The sequence below is a fragment of the Neofelis nebulosa genome, chromosome X, assembly GCF_028018385.1.
Source record: "Neofelis nebulosa isolate mNeoNeb1 chromosome X, mNeoNeb1.pri, whole genome shotgun sequence".
Classification (NCBI taxonomy): Eukaryota; Metazoa; Chordata; class Mammalia; order Carnivora; family Felidae; genus Neofelis; species Neofelis nebulosa.
The window spans coordinates 127,896,973-127,919,293 of record NC_080800.1 but is presented as its reverse complement, the minus strand read 5'-3'; the positions used below and the strand labels follow the sequence as shown (position 1 = coordinate 127,919,293).

The window sequence follows — 22,321 nt, the reverse complement described above, 5'->3', positions numbered from 1 at the left end:
TTTGCTGATCTGTACTCCTTCCAAAGGGATTCTGTGTTATTTCTACAAACATAAGTTCTTGGGACATGCTGGTTTTACGGTGAAGTAAACGTGCTTTACAAATATGTGAAAAGATACATGTTAACTTTAGAAAGAATAATGTGAAAAAAAGGTGCCAGGCCACAGTTTTAACTTCAATGTTTTAATATCATGAAATACAACTACAAAACATTGTACGAGTATATTTTGTTCTCTACATGGAGATGGAATAATACATTTGTGTTTTTACCAGAATCTCTACATCCAGCGTTAGCCACTGTACCAACGGCTTTCCACAGGGATTTTCTAGTCTTCCCATGAGGTCTTATCATGAATAAAAAAAGCTCACAAATCTTTTCAACCACTGCAGATTTATATTTAGCTTAACATTTTTGTTCAGCTGCTTTGGAGAACTGTTAAGAAATACAAAATTGCCTTGGCCAAGAGTTTTGAGAGGCTAAAGAATTTTGTTGTTTCACGTTGGCCAAGATCTCCCTTATGTTGACATTGCAAAGACACTGTGTACTTCTATGGGGTAAGAAAAAGCGTCTCAATAGCCCTCTTACTACTTAGGAAGGCCAATTACCAGTTCCTTAAAAGTACAGAATATTATAATAGATAGCTATTGGCCAAGCAGCACTTCATGAAAATCCATTATATAAGACAAATAACAGCAACAGAGAGCCATAAAGCCCCACATGTACTAAAGAAAACAACTTTGGAAATATTTAAACTAAGTGCTTTTCCTACCTCTAAACTGGTTTAACTACATCAAGTAAGAGTAATATCAGCCAATAAAGAAAAAGTAAACTGTGCTAGTGTCCAGAATTAGGTTCAAGAGTATACCTCACAGTTTTCAGCCATTCCAGCTAAGACTTTGTTTATGACCGACAACAACAACAAAAAAGATGAAAGTAGCATTTACTTTGTTGGAAATAAAAAAATTAAAATACTGCTAATTTCACAAAATATTTGAAACTAACTTTGTTTTTATAATAAAATGTTTATCTTGTTTTTTAAAGTTTTAACTACCGCTCTTACTGTTCAAAAAAATCAGTCAAAGTAATGTCAACCTTTAGGGATAAACTTTGGGGTACTTAAGATAACATGTTTTGAAAACTGAACCACATTTTTAATTGCCAGCATTATGCTTTGGTCTTGGTAGAATCATCTTTGTTTCTTCTTTTTACATCCCAATTATAAACCCTGGCCATATCTGCAAGAATTGTCAAAGAAAATGCAAATGCAATTCTAAAGATAACATACGCAATGACTAAGTAAGTATTCACTCACATGTTGAATCAGAAATCGTGCACACAAAATACCGGTAACAGCTAGGATTGTGAGCTATCTTGCTAGAATACCATTTGCTAAGAAAATACTGGAACTAAATTCCACCAATACAAAGTCAAGGCCTCAAGTCAACAACCGTTTAGCATATGTAGCCAACTGAAGCCTTATACTTGACAAAACATGCCCTTGACACTGTCAACAGTTTTAAAGACAGCTCCTCGTCCATGAAAGTTCAAAGACTGTTGACACCATATCCTTACAGGCAATATTTAAATTAGTACAATTCAATTATCAATAATTTCATCTCTTACCCCCCCTTTGGTTTCATAGGACATTCACTCAATTTATTTTCCTTTCCACAAGCACCACCCTGTGTAGGCCCTCGCATATCAGTGATTTCTTTCATGGACTGTACCTTTGGTGTTGTATCCTAAAGTTACCAGTGTAACTCAGGCCATCTCGATTTTCTCCAATGTTATCCTCTACGAGTTTGATAGCTATTTCCCTGGACTTCTGTGGATCAAAATCTCCACATCACGAGTCCCATCCCAGCCCCTGCTCTAGGCCTCCACCAGGCCTGCCTTCCGTCACCCAAGTACTCAGTGGCCGCTGTGTGCCACATGCCACGTGCTGTGGAGGAAAGAACAGGTACAGCTCCCACGCTTGCAGTGCTCCCGACCTGGCACAGAAAACCAAGTACTGAGTGCAAAGTGCTAAGTAAGCACAGAGAAACAATAAAACACCCTGAGGATCTGAACAGGTATAGAAATGATCTGATACTTGAGCTGTACTAGGAAGGAAACGAAGGAGTAACCCACAGAAACATAAATAGGGGGAAATCGTTCCAGGTGGGAGGAACAAAGTGGAAATGTAAAGGGTGTGGCACATTGGCAGGGGGCAGTGAGGAGAACCGATTGGGGCTACTTGGAACCCAGGTGCACGGGGTGGGGTGGGGGAGGCTGGGGCAGGAAGAGGTCAGGGGCACGAGGTAAGACGGTATGGGACACTTCACTCAGGGCCTCTGTGCATACCTTACCTGCAACAGGGAGCCACTGAAGTTCTCTATCGCAACCAGAGGAGCAAAAATAGGATGCGTGACTCAGTAAATTCACACTGGAGATAGTGTGAAGGAGAGATGGGAGAAAAAGAGACTATAAAACTACTTAGTCTAGGTTCTGGAAGGCCAAAAGGAGAAAATGGACAGAGAGGTTTACAAGGGAAATTTGACAAGAATCTGGTGATTGGTTGGCTCTTGGTGATGAAAGAGGAGTGGAGAGCAACTCCCCAGCTTCTGTCCTGGGGAGTGTGTGGGACCAGTGTCCGCAATAGGAACCAGGAGACAGAAGTCAGAAAGGAGAGGCACAGAGCTGGGTTTCAATATAGCTGCCCCCTCCCTAAGCAGAACACCTGCCTCCACCTCTCTTCTCTGCTCATCTGAACCCTCTACTGCCTTTCAAAACAAACCAAGTTCTAACTTCCCCAAGTCTTCTTTGCACTAATTCCAGCTCATATCTCTTTCCCTAACTTTATATTGCCTTGGCATGGCATACACGGAATGAACTTATATTTTGCTATGAAATTATGATGTAGCTTTTTACATGTTTAGTTCTAACACAGCAAGACTCTGCCGCTCTTTTTTTGCACTGATTCCCTCACCATCCTGTGCCCCATACAGCTTAGCACAGTTGCAGCAACATGGGAGACCCTTAATAAATGCTTGCGGATTAAACTATTCAACTGGCTATGAAGGCATCTTGAAAAAAATATTTGAAAGAAAAACGCTTATGCATTTTGCAGTTTCCAAACCTTCACAACTCAGGTCAGATTAACCTATCTACAAACTTATTTCAGTATTAGTTCCAAATATGTTATTTATCACTCTCATAAAATCTGCAACTTCAAATTAGCCCAGGAATAAGGATATTCTTCTCATCAAAGTAATGCAAATAAGAGTGTTGAAAATCATCTTTCTCTTTTCCTCCCTTTGCTTTTAGTTAAAGAAAGGATACTGACTTCTGTGGTAGTAAACTGATCTCGAAGAAAGTCAAGGTCTTCCTCAAGGGAATCAAGATTCTTTGTAGCAGTCGATAAATTCTTTTCCAACAATGCCTGGGCTTCATCAATATCATATTCAAGCATCACATTAGCCTGGAGAGAGAAAGTCACAACAATTACTGAACATTCACACAGTGTCTCACAGGGTCAGCAGGGGTTAGGCCAAATCTAGCTGCCCTTTCTTAGAAGTTTTCTTGGACTCCAGATATTCTCCATTCACTTATGCGTTCACACCACAGTGGCAGAGCTGGGTACTCGTGACAGAGACCGTGTGGTCTGCAGAACCAAAATATTTACTCTCTGACCATGGGGCACCTGGGCGGCCCAGGCAGTTGGGCATCCAACTTTGGTTCAGGTCATGATCTCACAGTTTGTAAGTTCGAGCCCCACATCAGGCTCTGCACTGACAGCTTGGAACCTGGAGCCTGCTTCAGATTCTGTGTCTCCCTCTCTCCCTGCCCCTTCTCTGCTCACACTCTGTTTCTATTTCAAAAATAAATAAACGTTAAAAACATTTTTTTAATATTTACTCTCTGACCTTTTACACAAAGTTTATTGATCCCTGGGTTAGAGAATATATTTACATACACTACATCATCCATTCCTCATAAACAACCCTGGTCAGTCAAGTTACCACCTTCTTTACAGCTAAGAAAATGTGGGCTCAAAGAGGTCAGGTTGCCTACACTAATATAGATAGTAAGTAAACAGGAGAATTAAGAGAAAAACCAATGATCAGACATCAAATTCCATCTTTCTACAACCTCCATGATGACAGTAAATTGTATTACATTTGAATCAATTTATTTTCTTACAGTTTATTTAGTTTGAGAGAGGGAGACAGAGGGAGAGAGGGGATTCCAAGCAGGCACCACACTATCAGTGCAAAGCCTGACTCAGGGCTCCATCTCATCATAAATTGTGAGATCACGACCTGACCTGAAACCAAGAGTTGGACACTTAACCGACTGAGCCACTCAGGTGCCCCACATTTGAATCAATGTAAATAGCTGTTTCTGGGGCGACTGAGTGGCTCAGTCAGTTAAGTGTCTGACTTTGGCCCAGGTCATGATCTCACATTTTGTGAGTTCGAACCCTGCGTCGGGGTCTCTGATGACAGCTCAGAGCCTGGAATCTGTTTCAGATTCTGTGTCTCCCTCCCTCTCTCTGCCTCTCCCCTTCTTGTGCTCTCTCTCTCTAAAATAAATAAACATTAAATTTTAATTTAATTTAAAAAAAGAAAGTTGTTTCTGAGCTTAAGCTTAAGTAATTTAAAAGTTTTCAAATACATATATATTATGTAATTTGATCCAGTAATGGCAAGCTTTTACTGTCCCCTTCCTTTTCTTCAAATATTTTTTAATGATTTTATTTATATTTGAGAGGGGGGCGGGCAGAGAGGAAGACACAGAATCCGAAGCAGGCTCCAGGTTCTAAGCTGTCAGCACAGAGCCTGACGCTGGGCTTGGACTCATGAACAGCAAGATCATGACCTGAGCTGAAGTCGGACACTTAACTGACTGAACCACCCAGCAGCCCCTATTGTCCCCTTCCTACCTCCAACAGATGTTAGGAGCAAAGACAAAGTGACTGTGTTGAATTCTGAAGCTCTGGTGTTACTGCCTACACTTAGAGATGCGGGCATTCTAGAGGTGGGGAACCAAACCTCCTCCAGCACTGAACTCTTCCCATCACCTGACTTACACTGGGCATTTCCTGAACCACTTCTCTCATCTGACAAATGGAATTTAAAAATTACTCAAAAGATGGTTGTAAGGATTAAATCAGACAGACAATATGAAAGTGTCTGGCACAAAGTAGGTGCTACATAAGTAAATACTTACTGACTGAATAACCCAATCCGTGACAGTTAGAAAACTGTATACAAATTCGAATAGGACAAAAAAACATTCAATGGAAGCACATGTCTCTTAAATCCCAGACCCCAATCTCATTCCCGAGTCAACTGACACTGTCTCTTATTACTGTTTAGTTTTCAGAAAATCTCTACACTTTGGAGCTGTACACGTAGCTTGTTACTTTGTATGAGAACCTGCCTGGGGTAATGAGACCTGTGGACAGTTACCTGGCCCATCAAGAATGGCCTGGATGTCTGGTCAGGCGACTGAGAGGAGTAAGGCAGGAAAAATCACAGACAAGGCCTATGAAATCGTCTAAAATTGAAATATATGGTTTAAAAAATGGACTCCATTGGGGCGCCTGGGTGGCGCAGTCGGTTAAGCGTCCGACTTCAGCCAGGTCACGATCTCGCGGTCCGTGAGTTCGAGCCCCGCGTCAGGCTCTGGGCTGATGCTCGGAGCCTGGAGCCTGCTTCCGGTTCTGTGTCTCCCTCTCTCTCTGCCCCTCCCCCGTTCATGCTCTGTCTCTCTCTGTCCCAAAAATAAATAAAAAAACGTTGAAAAAAAAAAATTAAAAAAAAAAAATGGACTCCATTTTCAAGGTTTTTTTTTAATAATCTTTTCCCCTTAACTTTAGAGAGAACTAATAAACTCTTATGGGGAAGATACATTTATCGGAGGTTCAACAGTCCTTTCCATTTTACTTCTCTTGCTCTTCCTTCTGTTACATTTAAACGATACAGCACGAGAGGAAGGGGATGAGGGTTTCAGGTAGTTCTGTCTTGACCAGGAGAGACCCGAGCATATTGTGCAGCTCACCACACTCCTCACCTCAGTCCGTCTCCAGTACAGACCCCTTGAACTCCACCTCTGTTCCTTCCAGGGTCAAAGAGAGATGGGCACTTTACCCAGCTCAAACAGTACTGCTATGCCGGGAAAACCATGCTGGTTTACAAATGTAAGCCAAGAAAGCTGTGGCCATTTCGGTTACTTACCCCCAACCACAGACACACTTTATCAGTAGGAGGAACTGAAGCCTTGCAATACAGGTTATCCGCCAGTAAGAATCTAGTCTCCAGTGAACTGGTGGACTCCTTGGAAAAAAATGACAGTACTGTAAATAGGTCAGTTTAATTAAAAAGGTTATAAAGGAGAGATCACAGATCTGAACCTAAGTCACTGAAAACTGTCCCATCACGCCAACTAAGTGTAGTGGCAACAGAAATGAACGCTGGAGCCAGACACCTGGGTGTGGGGGGGATGGATTCTGGATCAGCTACTTACTACCTGTGTAAATTGAGCATTTCACTTGACCTCTCTGTGTCTCAGGTTCCTGGTCTGTAAAATTAGGAAAATTGTCCCTACATCTCTGAAGGCTGTAGCAAGCAGACTTTACACAAACACAGACACACACACACAACAGTGCCTGGCACAAAGTTAAGTGCTATGCAAGAGTCAGCAATTATTACTTCATCAGTGCTTCATGCCCAACCAACAAGTTTTCTGAAGTTTCTTACAAATTTCACCACATGAGTTTATAGATACAGTGGAATACTACTTGGCAATGGGAAAGAATGAAGTCCTGCCATCTGCAAAAATGTGGATGGAACTGGAAGATATTATGCTGAGTGAAACAAGTCAGTCAGAGAAAGACAGATATCATGTTTTCACTCATATGTGTAATTTGAGAAACTTAACAGAAGACCATGGGGGAAGGGAAGAGGAAAAATAGTTTCAAACAGAGAGGGAGGCAAACCATAAGAGACTCGTGAATACAGAGGAAAAACTGAGGGTTGATGGGGGTAGGGGTGAGGAAGAGGGGTAAATGGGTGATGGGCACTGAGGAGGGCACTTGTTGGGATGAGCACTGGGTGTTGTATGTAAGTGATGAATCATGGGAATCTACTCCCGAAGCCAAAAGCACACTATCTATACTGTAGGTCAGCTAACTTGACAATAAATGATATTAAAAAAAACTTCACTACATAAAATAATGTATTAGAAATACAGTTATCCTGTCAAGTGATAAATCATATACATATACACATATATTATACACATATATATACACATATATATATTAATACACATATAATATATTAAATATAATATGCTTATAAAATTTAATCTTTACAGCCTCTAATGAGTATGGGATTAAGACTTAGCACATTTTCAAATCCAGTTCTGCCAATAACCAGCTATGTGACACTGGTCAAGTGTAACCTCTCTGTAATGGTCCCCTCAACTGTGAAATGAGAACCCAAAACATAATTTCTAAGATTCTTTGCAGATCCGTAAATCTTGGACTCACTCCTTATTCTTAGGGAGAACAACAACAACAAAAACCCTTAGATGCTGTTACCTCAAAATAAGGTATTTTCTTTTCGTATCGAAAATAATTTTGGGGTGCCTGGGTGGCTCAGTTGGTTAAGTGTCCGACTTTGGCTAAGGTCGCAATCTCACAGTTTGTGGGTTCAAGCCCTGCATTGGGTTCTGTGCTGGCAGCTCAGAGCCTGGAGCCTGCTTCAGATTCTGCATCTCCCTATCTCTCTGCCCTCCCTCCCATTCGTGTTCTCTCTGTCTCTCTCAAAAATAAACATTAAAAAAAATTTAAAAAAGAAAATAATTTCAAATTGCATTTAAGTTTTATAAATACTCCATATAAGTAAAATAATCCAAGATGTGTAGACCCTAAGATTAAAGCTGACTTGGAAAAAAAAAAAGCCACAAAGCCACATTTATCACAGAAGCACACTGCACATGTACATAAGAATCAAGGCGGCAGACTGGATCTACCAGCACATTCAAATACCAGTAACCAAGGAGTCAAGGAAGATGAATTTCTGCTGAAGTATTCTGGTTCATTCACATTTATAAACAAAAATGCACTTACTTTTTTCTTCTGCATGTATTTTAGAATTTCTAATGTCTGCTTAATTTCAGGAATCTGACCTTTCAGCCTGTGAATAAGAAAAAGGTTGACTTAGTGTTCTGCAGGCAAGAAAAACCCTAGGACACAGTCTTACTAGCTTTGCATTTTCTATCGATATCTTTTTGAGGACTGCTAAAATCATCCATTTGTCAAAACCCACAGAATATACAACACAACAGTGAACCCTAAGGTAAACTAGGGAGTTTAGTTAATAAAAATATACTATGTATTGGTTCATCATTCATTTATTTTTTAAGTTAGGCTCTATGCCAAAAGTGGGGCTCGAACTCACGACCCCTAGAGCAAGAACCACATGCTCTACAGATTGAGCCAGCCAGGAGCCCCTTGACTCATCAATTGTAGTCAATGTCCCACTCTGGTGGAGGCTGTTGAGCTGTTGAGAATGGGGGATGCTCTGCATGTTTGGGGAGGCACAGAGTGTATGGGAAACCTCTGTACCTTCTGTTCAACTGTGCTATGGAGATGTGCTCCATAAGTGCTCTAAAAATGAACATCTATTAAAAATTAATCTTAAAAAACAAAACTACTAGCAACTGTCCCAAGTGACATCAACATCACTGACAAGAAAATAAGAGATAAAAATATGCTGAAAACACTCAAAGTTACTTAGAAGAAAGAATGAAACATTTTTTATTTTGTTGGCACTGAAGTAGCTCTTTTCTGTGATGATCAGAGGCTGCCCAAGGTCATAAAATGTTTTGCATGGAAAAACGTGCGAGCTAGTTCTGGGGTCCCTGTCAAATCACAATGGAATCTGCAACAAAACAAACTAAGGATACAGAAACAAAGCTGTGGTTCTTTCAGAATGCATTTAACTAAACATGACTGGAGATTGGTGTGTAAACAAAATTTAAATGTGATGATGAAAATGTACTTATTATAGAAGTGTTGAATCACTATATTGTACACCTGAAGCCAATATAACACTGTATGTTAACTACACTGGAATTTAAATGAAAATTTGATAAACAAAGAAAATATACTTATTATATAAAGGAAGTCACAGCATGCATGAAGAAGAGCAGCAGGGAAAACTTTATTCTACCCTGTGCTACTGACCTGGCAAGAAGTGTGGTAGAAGAGCTTGCTACTTAAAAAAAACAGTATCGATACCATAATGTCTTTTTTTAAACGTTTATTCATTTTTGACAGAGACAGAGCGTGAGCGGGGGAGGGGCAGAGAGAGAGGGAGACACAGAATACGAAGTAGGCTCCAGGCTCTGAGCTGTCAGCACAGAGCCTGACACGGGGCTCGAACTCACAGACTGCGAGATCATGACCAGAGCTGAAGTTGGACACTTAACCAAATGAGCCACCCAGACACCTAAAACCATACTGTCTTGATGACTACAGCTTTGTAATACAGCTTAAAGTCTGGGATTGTGATGCCCCCAGCTTTGCTTTTCTTTGCCCACATTACTTTGGCTATTTGGGGTCTTTTCTGGTTCCATACAAATTTTAGGATTGTTAGCTCTGTGAAGAATGCTGGTGTCATTTTGATAGGGATTGCACTGAATGTGTAGATTGCTTTTTGGAAATAAAGTCCAGTGAATAATCTAGAAACACATACTTAGCATTTATGTTTTTTACTTAGTTTGAAGGATAATGCTTTGTGAACTCTTTACAAATTCAATATGGATGTTGTAGATCTTCCAATTTTGCTTACCTTTGTATTCTGTGTTGATATAGGTAAATGCTAAGGAGCTATATTTGTAAAATATCTGATACACATACAACATAAGAAGAATGTTCAGATAAAGATTTTTTGGTCATGCCAATGATTTCTAGCATATATTTTTGTATGTAAAAATATTACATGTTATACATAAATTACGGAGCATATATAAATCAATCAGCTGTAGCCCCAGGCAACTTAGGAACCTCATCACCCCTCCCCAGTCTGCTCCATCCCAAGAGATAGCAGCTCTCCTGAACCATATGCTTACAGCCCCTTTTTCTCTTTTTCAAGAGTTTCATCACATTTACGTACATCCCCAAATAATATATTCTTTGCAGGTTTCTTGGCTTAATACAATCTCGTGTTATATGTGGTTTTCTTGGGTTTGCTTTTTTAACTCAGTTAGGTTCCTAAGACTTGTTCATTCATTTTCAGCTGTGTAACATTAAATTCTGAATATAGCACATCTTCTTTATCTACTCTCTTGCCAGTGGACAGTTGGGTCAGTTCTACGCCATTATTATTATATGAACAACAGAAATCTCTAAGTTCTAGGAATGGGTAGGGGAGTGAGAAGGGAGATGGAGGCTTAGAAGGGAAGCAAACCAAATCTTCAAAAGGGGAGTACAGCTAAAGGAGAACTTTCTAGGTGTTTTCTCCTCCATCTAAATTGCTCTGGGTGAATCACCTTACCTACTCTGTCATTGCTACGGGGTGGAAAAAGAGTAGAACTGACCAGAAGCAGAGAGGTCAGGCTGAGGAGCTGAGAAGACAAATACTGGTCCCCAGTCATCCCCTTCCCCTCACTCCTACTCCCAGGAGTGATGACACCAAAGACAGCCAAGGGCGGAGGAACTAAAAGAATCCTCAGAGACCAAGTCACCTGGTTGGGGAGAAGGGACATTTGTCCAATGGTGGTGCCCTAGACTATAACACTAACAGCATTCTTCCTACCCCTACTCACCAGGAGGGGCTTAAATTACTCCCACCTCCACATTACTCCTTGACTGGCCAAAGTAACTGGTATCCCTGAGGGAATGTGAGCTGATGGGGAAAAGAAATGATAATCTGATAAACACAACTACAATAAAAAAAGACAATTAAATTCAACAATGTCCATCAGATGAAACAAAATGAAATACTAAAAGATTAGATAATCAATAAGTATTTAAAAATACCTCAGAGAGCAAAAAAAAAAGGATTATCGATAATATGAAGAAGAACCAACCAGAATGACTAGGTATAAAAACGTAATGGCTCAAATAAGGAACTCATGGACATCCATCTAATCGCCAAAAGTCCAATTACCAAAGTCAGAAGAGAGGAAATAATAGAGAAATGGAAGGCAGAATTAGAATCATCAACATCTATATTGACAGGAATCCCAAAAGGAGAAAAAAATTAACAGAAAAAAATGCAAAAAATGATAATCACAAAATTTCCGGTTAAAGAACAATAAAAGGCATACAATTCAGGTGTTAGAGAGATTACCACAAGAGAATTATGAAATACTAAAGAACTTTTATACAGCTGAAGGTGAAGTTAAAGACAAATGACAGGCTGCAAGGAACCATTTACAGCATATGTAAAGACAGAGGTTAGTATGCAAACTACTACATAGAGCCATCTGCTGCAAAACAACTCAATCGTGCACAAAAAAATCGTTTTTGTTGCATAGCTGATATCAGAGGTGAGGGAAGTTCCAGAAAAAAATTAAAGGGTAAAAAACTGGAAAAGGCTTTGGGTTGAGCAGTGAGACCTACAGAAAAGTAAGCATCATGAGTCAGGTGCCACTGTGGGCTGCAGACCTAAGCCTGCCCTCCACCCCCACCCAGCAGCTCAGTGGGGGAGCTCGCATATTAAGTGCCAGAACAGGAACAGGCTTGTATAGAATAAGCACTCCTGGCAAAAGCAAAATCCTCTATGGATAAAGGCAAACCACACAGCTATATCCATACTAAAAGGAAGCAGACATACAGCTCGGTAAGAAAGACAAAAGATAGCCACACACAAATTCCAGTGAATTAAAAACAAAAGAGATGATGATATCAAAAGTACCCAAAAAGAAAAATTAGTTTATCTAAAAAGAAAGGCTAGGTTTAAAACAATAACCTTATGTTGTTTCCATGGAACACCCTTAAATAGAAATAATAAACAGGTAGACAATAAAGAGACAGAAGAGATGCATCAAGAAAATGTTACCCGAAAAAAGCTGGAACAGCTGTAAGCATTCAACAAAACAGACCTGAAACAATAAGCATTATTTTATATAGGGTTAAGTTCACCAAAACATAGTAATTCTCAAACTGCATGTGCCTGATAATGTAGACTAAAAAGGTTTTAAAAAGGGATACAAATTGTCCCAGGTTCAGAGGGGAGACCGGCCCTCCCACCTGTAACCGTCCCAACAGCCAGAGAAAACACACACCCTGTTAGCTGGAAGGCAGCGGAGAGCCGCTGAGGGTGGCAGGGACCACAGGGGTGACCCCTGCGAGGGAAGCAACTTGGAAGTGAGCTGATCTCCTGCAGCTACTTTACCACATAATAGGTAGGGGATGCTTCTCTTTATAGAAGTATACCAGCTTATTAATAAATTTAAAAATAACTGAACTAGAACATCATTTTGCAACTCACAACGAATGGATCCAGCATGGAGCATCATAAAAAGAGACAACTAGGTACTATCTACCTCTTAATGGAAAAACGTTACACAAAACCGCAAAACCCCTGAATACAATTAAGACCGTAGATCCAACTACCAATTTATAGTATTGAGAGGACAAAGAGAGAGGACAGAGAAACATGCTAGAAAGTTTCACAACTGCTTCAAAATTTAGCAACATACTTCTGAATAACCCATGGATTATAAAGATCTAAAAGTGAAAAGATAAAACAATAAAACTTAAAGAATAAAACATGAAGAGGATATCTTCATGAACCTGGGATAGGAAAGTATTGCTTAAATAGGATACAAAAAAGCACTGACTAGTAAGGAAAAAGATTGTTAAACTGCACAACATTAAAATTAAATAGTGCTGAGTCAAATACTATGTCCACAGTATATCCACTAAAAAAAGAAATTGAAAGCCTACCACACACCATACATAAAAATAAATTTCTAGATTAAGACGTTAAATGTGAAAAGCAAAATTTTAAAACTTTTATAAGAAAACATAGAAGTTTGTCTTTTTAAACACAAATAAGGATAGGATTTCTTAAACAAGACACAAAAAAATATTAAGGGAAATTTTAATCGAAAACATTTAAATTAAGAACTACTCATCAGAAGAAACCGTAAGAAAAAAGACAAATCACAAAAGGAAGAAAAATTTCTCACCCCTATAACTTAAAAGGATTAGTATCCAATATACAGTTGACCTTTGACAATGCAGGGTTGACAAAATTCCCCCATGCGGTCAAAAATCCATGTATAGGGGGTGCCTGGGTGGCTCAGTTGGTTAAGCATCTGACTATTGATTTTGGCTCAGGTCATGATCTCATGGTTCGTGGGATTGAGCCCGGAGTCAGTCTTCTGTGCTGATAGCACAGAGCCTGCTTGGGATTCAGTCTCTCCTTCTCTCTGCCCCTCCCCTGCTTATGCTCCTTCTCTGTCTCTCTCAAAATAAATAAATAAACTTAAAAAAAACAAGAACACACATATTTTTAAAAATCCACATATAACTTTTGACTCCCTCAAAAACTTAACTACTAATAGCCTGTTGACTGGAAGCCTCACTGATAACATTAAAAGTCAATAAACATGTATTTTGTATAATATGTGATATGTATTATAGACTGTATTCTTACAGTAATACCTGACGTTTTCTTATTTTTTTCCAGTATTTCAAGGCTATGTGGTTCATCTGTGAGTTTTGTCAAAAGGTCACACATCCTCAAAAAATTTTTATATATGTATGTGTGTATATATATATATATACACACATACACATATATATATATATACACACATATATCATACACATAAACACACACACACACACCCTTTTACTCCATTTTCTATTTCCTTTGCATTTATTGCCTTCTAACCTACTGTATACTCTAGTTCTGTTTTCTGGTTGGAATGCCAGCTCCATGAGGGCACAAATTCTTATCTGTTTTGTTCACTGATATATACTAAGTATTTAGGATGATGCCACATATTAGGTGCACAATAAATATTAATTCTATTGAACTGTGTGTTTACTACCTACATTCCACTAGACTGCAACATCTCCAAGGGCAGGGACTCTCTGTTTTAACTGATATACCCCAAATGTACCTAATTAGGAAGACTGCAGGTGCACACTGCAATTTTTATCTCTCACATTCAGGCCTAGAGCATATATAAACCTGGAGTGAGTACCCTACTATACCACACAGTACTAGAGTTAGCAAGATAACTTTGATACACAGATTTCCTCCTCCCTCCCAGGGCTTGATCCTGAGGCCCATTTTCTTCTCTATCTATAACCTCCCTGTGGGTGACCTGAAATCCAATGGCTTTATTCTTCTTTTTAAAATGAAAATAAGGGGCGCCTGGGTGGCGCAGTCGGTTAAGCGTCTGACTTCAGCCAGGTCACGATCTCGCGGTCCGTGAGTTCGAGCCCCGCGTCAGGCTCTGGGCTGATGGCTCGGAGCCTGGAGCCTGTTTCCGATTCTGTGTCTCCCTCTCTCTCTGCCCCTCCCCCGTTCGTGCTCTGTCTCTCTCTGTCCCAAAAAAATTAAAAATAAATAAATAAATAAATAAATAAATAAATAAATAAATAAAAAAAATGAAATGAAAATAAACTTTATTACAAAATTGGTATGTGAGAGGCACCTGGGTGGCTCAGTCCATTAAGCGTCCGACTCTTGGTTTCAGCTCAGGTCATGATCCCAGAGTTGTGGGATTGAGCCCTGCATTGGGCTCCATGCTGACAGCGCAGTCTACTTGGGATTCTCTCTCACTCCCTCGCTCTCTACCCTTCCCTCACTCACGCTACCTCTCTCTCTCTCTCTCTCTCTCTCTCAAAAATAAACTTTAAAAAAGCAATATATGAATACTGTAGAAATTTAACAATACAGATGACCAACTTTCTAAAAATGCCATATTCCCACCACCCAAAGATTATCACTGTTAATACACCATTAGTGTACTTCCAAATATTTGTGTACATATACATTTTTTTTCCAAAATGAGAGCATACCATAGTGTTTTCTATCCTGCCTTTTTCTGCTAACATTCTCTATCTGTTCATGTCAATAACTTCTCATCTCACTTAATACCCAGCCCATATTCAAATTACCCTGTCACCAAAATCAAATGAGAAAATATGTCTAAAGAAACTTTTGCACTTTAACATAAATGGCACGTTATGCCCAGGTGACCCTCCTTCCTTTAGTCTGCCTCCAAAACTCATACCCAGCCTTCAGAATTCTACAGAGCCATATGCTCTTCTTGGAAGCTTCCCCTGAACCTCCTTGCCCCCCTCCAGATCACACCTTTCCCTTGCTAACTCATTCCTTTGCACCGAAGTATCTTGACTGTTATACTTTATGTACTTATCTTATTTACATATCTATCATGCCACTAGACCGTGTCCCTGTTGAGAGCAGATACTGGACCTGATTTCACCCAAACAGGATCTGGCACCTAGTCGGAATTCCATAAATATTTAACTGACAGAAGAATGCTGCATTTGTGCACAGCAGATATCCGCAAATATTTACTACAGTGAACTGACTTTATAAGCTACTATAAAAATACAGGGAAATAAACAAGTAAAAGCAAGGATCCATTTGTCCAATGCCTATTAGTTATGAAATTTCAGGAAAATCATAACCTCTATGCATCTCTCATCTCATCAGAAAAATAAGGATGAACTAGAGATTTAAGATGTTATGACCCTAGGTGCTTTGGAATAAGGTCTTCAATATTCATTCTATTATGTTTTCAAAACCATCTTTAGACTAATAACACCAAGTACTGGCAAGGATGTGGAACAATTGGAACTCCCATACATTGCTGGTGGGAGTGAAATGTGGTATAGCCACCTTGGAGAACTTTTGGCAGTTTCCTCATAAAATTGAACATTATACTTACAGGTCAGCAATTCTAACCTTAGGTAATTACTCAGAAGAAGACAACATACACATGCACAAAGACTTCAAACGCAATGGGGAAACAACCTAAATGTCCATTGGCAGGCAAATAGATAAAAATAGATAAAAACTGGATGGAACTAGAGGGTATCATGCTAAGCTAAATTAGTCAGAGAAAGACAAATATCATATGACTTCACTCATATGAGGACTTTAAGATACAAAACACATTAACATAAGGGACTCTTAAATATGGAGAACAAACTGAGGGTTGCTGGAGGGGTTGTGGGTTGGGGGTGGGCTAAATGGGCAAGGGGCATTAAGGAAGACCCTTGGGATGAGCACTGGGTGTTATACATAGGGGATGAATTACTGGAATGTACTTCTGAAATCATTATTGCACTATATGCTAACTAACTTGGATGTAAACTTAAAAGATAGATAGATAGATAGATAGATAGATAGATAGATAGATGATACAACTCAGGCAACAACAGATGTTGGTGAGGATTCAGAGAAAGAGAATCTCTTTTGCAATTCTGGTGGGAATGCAAACTGGTGCAGCCCCTCTGGAAACAGTATGGAGGTTCCTCAAACAATTAAAAATAGAACTACCCTATGACCCAGCAATTGTACTACTAGGTATTTATCCAAGGGATCCAAGTATGCTGTTTTGAAGGGACACATGCACCCCCATGTTTATAGCAGCACTATCAACAATAGCCAAAGTATGGAAAGAGCCCAAATGTCCATTGATGGATGAATGGATAAAGAAGATGTGGTATACAGATACAATGGAGTATTACTTGGCCATCAAAAAGAATGAATCTTGCCATTTGCAACTATGTGGATGGAACTGGAGGGTATGATGCTAAGTGAAATTAGTCAGAGAAAGACAAATATCATATGACTTCACTCATATGAGGACTTTAAGATACAAAACAGATGAACATAAGGGAAGAGAAGCAAATTTAATATAAAAACAGGGAGGAGGGCAAAACATAAGAGACTCTTAAATATGGAGAATAAACAGAGGGTTGCCTGAGGGGCTGCGGGGGGATGGGCTAAATGGGTAAGGGGCATTAAGGAATCTACTCCTGAAATCACTGTTGCACTATATACTAACTTGGATATAAATTAAAAAATAAATAGCACATCACGTAGAAAAAAAAATAGATAAAAATTGTGGTACATACATACAATGGAACAAGATTCAGCAGTAAAAAGAAATTAACCCACTGACACACACAAAACCATGGATGACTCTCAAAAGCATTATAGAAGTGTAAAAATCCTGACATAAAATAGTAGTTACTACATGCTTTCGTTTATATGAAGTTCACAAACAGACAAAACAAATTTATGGTGAAAACAATCAGAACAGTGGTCAGCTCTGGGAGTGGGCAGGACTGGCCAGAAAGGGGAAGGAGGGAACTTCCTACAGTTATAGGAATGTTCTACATATTGATCTGGGCAATGGTTACAGAAGTGGATCCATCTGTGAAAATTCATCAAACTAAAATTCAAGATCTGACCTTTTTTTTGAGAGAGAGAGAGAGAGAGCGCGCGCGCATGTGAGCAGTAGAGGGAGAAAGAGAAAATCTTGAGCAGGCTCCACACCCAGTGCGGAGCCCGAGTGGGGCTCAATCTCACAACCTAAGATCATGACCTGAGCTGAAATCAAGAGTCAGATGCTTAACTGACTGAGCCATCTAGGCACCCCTGGATATTTCATTATATGTAAATTATGCCTTAATTCTTAAAAAGTTTAAGCCATACAAGATTAACCAAAAAGAAAAAAAAACCTCATGTAAATGTTTACACTTACCTCCTTTTCTTTTGAGCAAGATTGAGCTCCATAAACTTATACTTCTGGTACTGTTCATCCAGCTTCTTCAGTACTATATCTGCAGTCTCATTCCCAGGCTGTTTCATGAAGGAATCCACATCTTCCTTTATTATCAAAAATAACACATGACAAATTTTAGAATTTATACCTGTAAGCTGATGTTTGAGTGCTTCAACTTTATCTTTAAGACATTAAAGAAAAAAAAGAAGCTTGTATTTCCTTTCTCCAAAGGCTCGTTTTTAACTAAAAAAGTAGTTATAAAAAGGATTTCAGACATCGCACATACATTATGTATCCAATTTATTCTTCCTCCACCTTCCTCTTTTTATTTATATATAGGGAAAGAAAGATGACCTTACCTGCTTTATGCACCCCCAGGTGGCCCTAGTAATGAAATGAAAATGGCAATGAAAATTACCAACAAACACATTGCCTAGTCACATGCCCCAGCCACAAAACAACTCAGATTGTATGCCAAAATTATCGACTAAGTTTTTTTTTAATGTAGGCTCCATGTCCAACATGGGGCTTGAACTCATGACCCTGAGACCAAGACTCACATGCTCTACCAACTGAGCCAGCCAGGTGCCCCTCGACTAAAATTTTTAATTCAACAAGTTCTGCCACTGAAATCATGTTAAATATGGTCATTTGGTTCCCAAGGCAAGCCACAAATACCTCCTTAAGTATCAACTGGTCAAAATAAAGTAAACCTGAAAGGCAAACGGAACAATCTTTTGTAACAGGAATAATTACACACAAAAAAAGTCAAACTGAATAGCATTTTTTAAAACGTATACTACATCCTGGTCCTTAAAGAAAAGCTAGTTAATTAAATAAGGATCAAGAACTGGATGAAAACATATGGAAGCTTTAAGCCAATCCTACTGGAGCTTTCCAGCACTTAAAAGAACGTTTTTCCTTCACTGTACGTTAAATTCAACTACCTTATGGTTTCTGCAATCTCTAGATCATTACTCTTATCCATGCTTACTAGCTATAAGGGAATATTTCAGCTAAAGCAAGACAAGAAGCAAATGAAAGAGAAACACAGCAAGGGAGTGAACCATGAGGCCATCAAAATTATCGGTCTAACACAGCAAGAGAAACTGAACAGGTGAGGCTGGGGGCAATGGCTGAACTCTGCATGTAAAATGGAGACACATCTTCCTAGAAGGGTCACTGCAGGAAAGAGATCTAAATTAAAGTTTCTAGCACATGGTAAACGTTACTAGGAGCTTAGAGTCTAGCAAGGAGAATTAACTGTAGCAGCACAGCATTGTGGCTACAACACAGGGCCTGCCTGGTTTGAATCCTGGCTTCACCACATACTAGATGTGTTCACTTCAGGGAAGCTACTGAACCTCTCTCTCTGCCTCAACTTTCTCATCTGTAAAATGAGAATACCTTTTCCTCACAGGGGATTAAATGAGTTAGCATATGTCAAATGCTTAGAAGAATACATGACAGGTAATAAGTGCTCAACAAACATTAGCTATGTGTATAATACAATCAGCTGAGGGAACTGATGAAAGTGCAAAGCATTCTGTCTTGGGGTAGTGGTAGTGCTCAAGCAAAACTACAGAGAGGTCCTATCTGAACTAGATGTTGAGAGATTAAGTGGTCAGCCACTAGGCAAAGGGGAAAGAGACAATTCCAGCAAAGAAAACAAACTACTGCACCAGTGGGAATGGAGAAAAGGATGAGGTCTTTTAACCAATACAGTATACTACCTCCTATCATCAAAGAAACTAATACATATTCAGCATCTACTTGGAATACTGAAAGTACATATTGCTTCCCACAGCAACTAAGCATTGTTATTCCTATCACACTTAAAGCCACTGGGGCTCAAAGCGGTAAAATAATATGCTCAACATGAGGCAGTAATTGGGAAGTCGAGGCAGGATTCAAACCCTGGTCTGTTTAGAAGCCAATGTTCTTTCTACAGTACATGTTATTCAAATAATACATAAAAATTAGACTGCTTATATATTATATTAGATTGCATATATGTTATGTCATACTGGTAGAAAGTTAAAGGTCTAGAAAAAATAACCCATAGCAGTTTTAGGGGGAAATGGCATTTTAAGATAAGACTTTATAAAGTGTCAGATAAAGTGTATTCTCTGGAATTAGATTTTTGAAGTCACCTCTCGCTGAGGACCAAGAATGCAGTGTTCAAGGCACTGTGGAAATTGAATTCAACGTCTAGTTATCAGCTTATTATACTATGTGTCAGGCGCTGTGCTAGCACTAGGAGAAATGACACTGAGCCAAGATGACCACCTCACTTTCCTCCCACTGGCAGAGCAGAATGTATAAATAGTGGCTCTGGTGCTCCACAGACTACCCAAGTTCAAATCCTCAGTCACCTGCTTATGCACTATGACTTGGGGCAAGTTACTTAAGTACCCCAGTTTCATCATCTACAAAATGGAAATGATAATCATACTCGCCCCCCCAGAGTTCTGTAAAAGCATCAGGAAAGTGCCTGGCAGTCAACAAATTTTGTCTCTTGTTACCATTAGTTGGGAAATGAATGGAAAGAAATAAATGGTACAAAATAATAACAAAAGAAAACAACTACAAAACTGAATCACCAAATGCAACTATGCAATAGAGTGTATATAAAAGTGGTCTAAATAAAGAATAAATTGGGTCCATCGAACGATGTACGATATCATTAACAAAGAGGTGGAGATGCGGCAATATAGGTACAACCCAAAAGGTCGAGAACACTTCATTAAGACTTTACAGCAGCTCAGTCAGAAGTGAGTGAGGAAAGACGGAGGATACTGGGCTGAAGGCCAGTCGGGTTCTCTCTCACTCAGTTTTCAAAAACCGTTTCTAGAGCAGCCTGATGGAAGAACAGTGTTGAAAGCATCTAGTTGCTTCTCTCTGGTTGGACTTCCGTTGAACTCCCTGTTCTGTGAAGCCTCCAAATTGCATTCCCTGCCTCCTCTCTCAACTCCACACCGTTAATTCTCTTCCAGCGTTAGAATGACGTACCTAAAACCAAATATGACCACATCGTGCCTTTCCGTAGACACTTTCTAACGACAGCCCGATGCCTACTGCACACAGCCTCGATTCCTTAGGACACACGAGGCCTTCGCACTCGGCCTCCACGCTACTTTCCCATCGGTGTCTCCTTCCACTCCGGCCAGGCGGCAGGCCACTGCGCCCCTTCAACGCACCGGTAAATTTCCTACTGTCACACCTGGGCACCAGCTGTTCTGCCTACTCATTGTACCCTAAGTCACCAAAACCGCCGGTCGCTCCAGCCTGCAGGCTGAGTCTCTCTCCGGCTTCTCGCCGCCTCCCCCTTTCCCTTTCCCAGCAGCAGAGGGTGAACACCGGCGCCCGGGGGGGCGGCCCCTCAGACCGCCCCGCCCCGCCCCACAGGCCTCACGCCCGGCGCCCCCTTCCCTTCACCGACCCCGTTTCCCCGGGCGGGTCCCGGCACAGTTCAGCGCGTCTAGGCGCCGAGGGGAGAGCGGACGAAGGGCTCCCCCAGGTCCATCACCTCCACTCCTCCCCCCGTAGTCAAAGCCGGGCTGGAGGCGAGAAAGGAAGGGGTTGCCCGCGGGGCCTACGCCAAGATCCTGAGAACCGGCGTGCCTCTTACCACAAAGACGGCCTCAGGAATCCCCAGGTGGAGCCGCCGGCCGTTCCCTGCGGCCACTTCTCCTAATCCACAACCGTCCTTAGCGGCCGCCATCTTGGGAAAGCGAGCGCGCGACTAGCCGCCTCTCGAGCCGCCAACCGCCGGTGGCCCCTGATTGGCTCGCTCACAGCTGCAGGCCCGCCCCACTCTTGTGAATCTGCGCGTTCATAGGCGCGCAGGAAGTAGCCCCTCCTTCTCTCGGAGGAGGAGGTGCCCAACCTATGGGTACCGATTGGCTGCGAGCAGGTGAGTGACAAGTGACGAAGTGTCGCGAGGGAGATGCCGGCTTTGCGGGAAGAACCAATGCGGACTCCGGGAAAGAGGGGTACAGGGGATTTTGTGGGTGGGAGGACTCGAGGGCCCTTGGAATCAGAGGTCCAACTGGAACGCCAGTATCGCGCCAAAACGGGCAGCACCCTCCAGAATGGTCTTTGAAGCGACTCGATCCCCCTCTCAGCTTCAAGGTGAACCAGGGACTAGACGCCATCGGGGAGCCTTGGTCTCGGTGCCTTTCTGGTCCCACCATCCCAGCGAGCTTCCTGGCCCTCAGAGGGGACTGGTTTTGTGCCTGCTTCGGTATGGAGCCGTTGGCCCGCTTTTAATAAATACCCAGCCCATTGCACCAACCTTTCCCAAAAGCCACCTTTGATCACAATCTTGCCACCCCAACTCAAACGTTTTCAAAACTTCATGTTCTACATACAAAATCCTAAACTCTTCCGAGGCTTCCAGTCCTAAGGCCTTCCCCAATGTCATCCGCCACCACAACCCTTTGAAAGCAAGTGCGCTATACAGACCTAAGTAATTATTCTTTGGTCTCCTTTCTAACAACTAACCACCCTGCTCCTTCCTGCCTTTGCTTACA

The 22,321-nt window shown here is 40.8% G+C and overlaps 1 protein-coding gene across 1 annotated transcript; it reads right to left on the bottom strand.

Moving 5' to 3' along the window:
* Positions 1 to 165: 165 nt before the first annotated feature.
* Positions 166 to 21,555, bottom strand: VBP1 (VHL binding protein 1). Its single transcript, XM_058713487.1, has 6 exons — positions 21,418 to 21,555; positions 17,766 to 17,890; positions 8,119 to 8,185; positions 6,221 to 6,319; positions 3,321 to 3,459; positions 166 to 1,234 (listed from the first exon to the last, which is right to left on the bottom strand). Exons 1-6 carry the CDS (start codon positions 21,508 to 21,510, stop codon positions 1,164 to 1,166), a joined length of 594 nt encoding a protein of 197 aa, XP_058569470.1. The 5' UTR covers positions 21,511 to 21,555; the 3' UTR covers positions 166 to 1,163.
* Between the last annotated feature and the right edge of the window lie 766 nt (positions 21,556 to 22,321).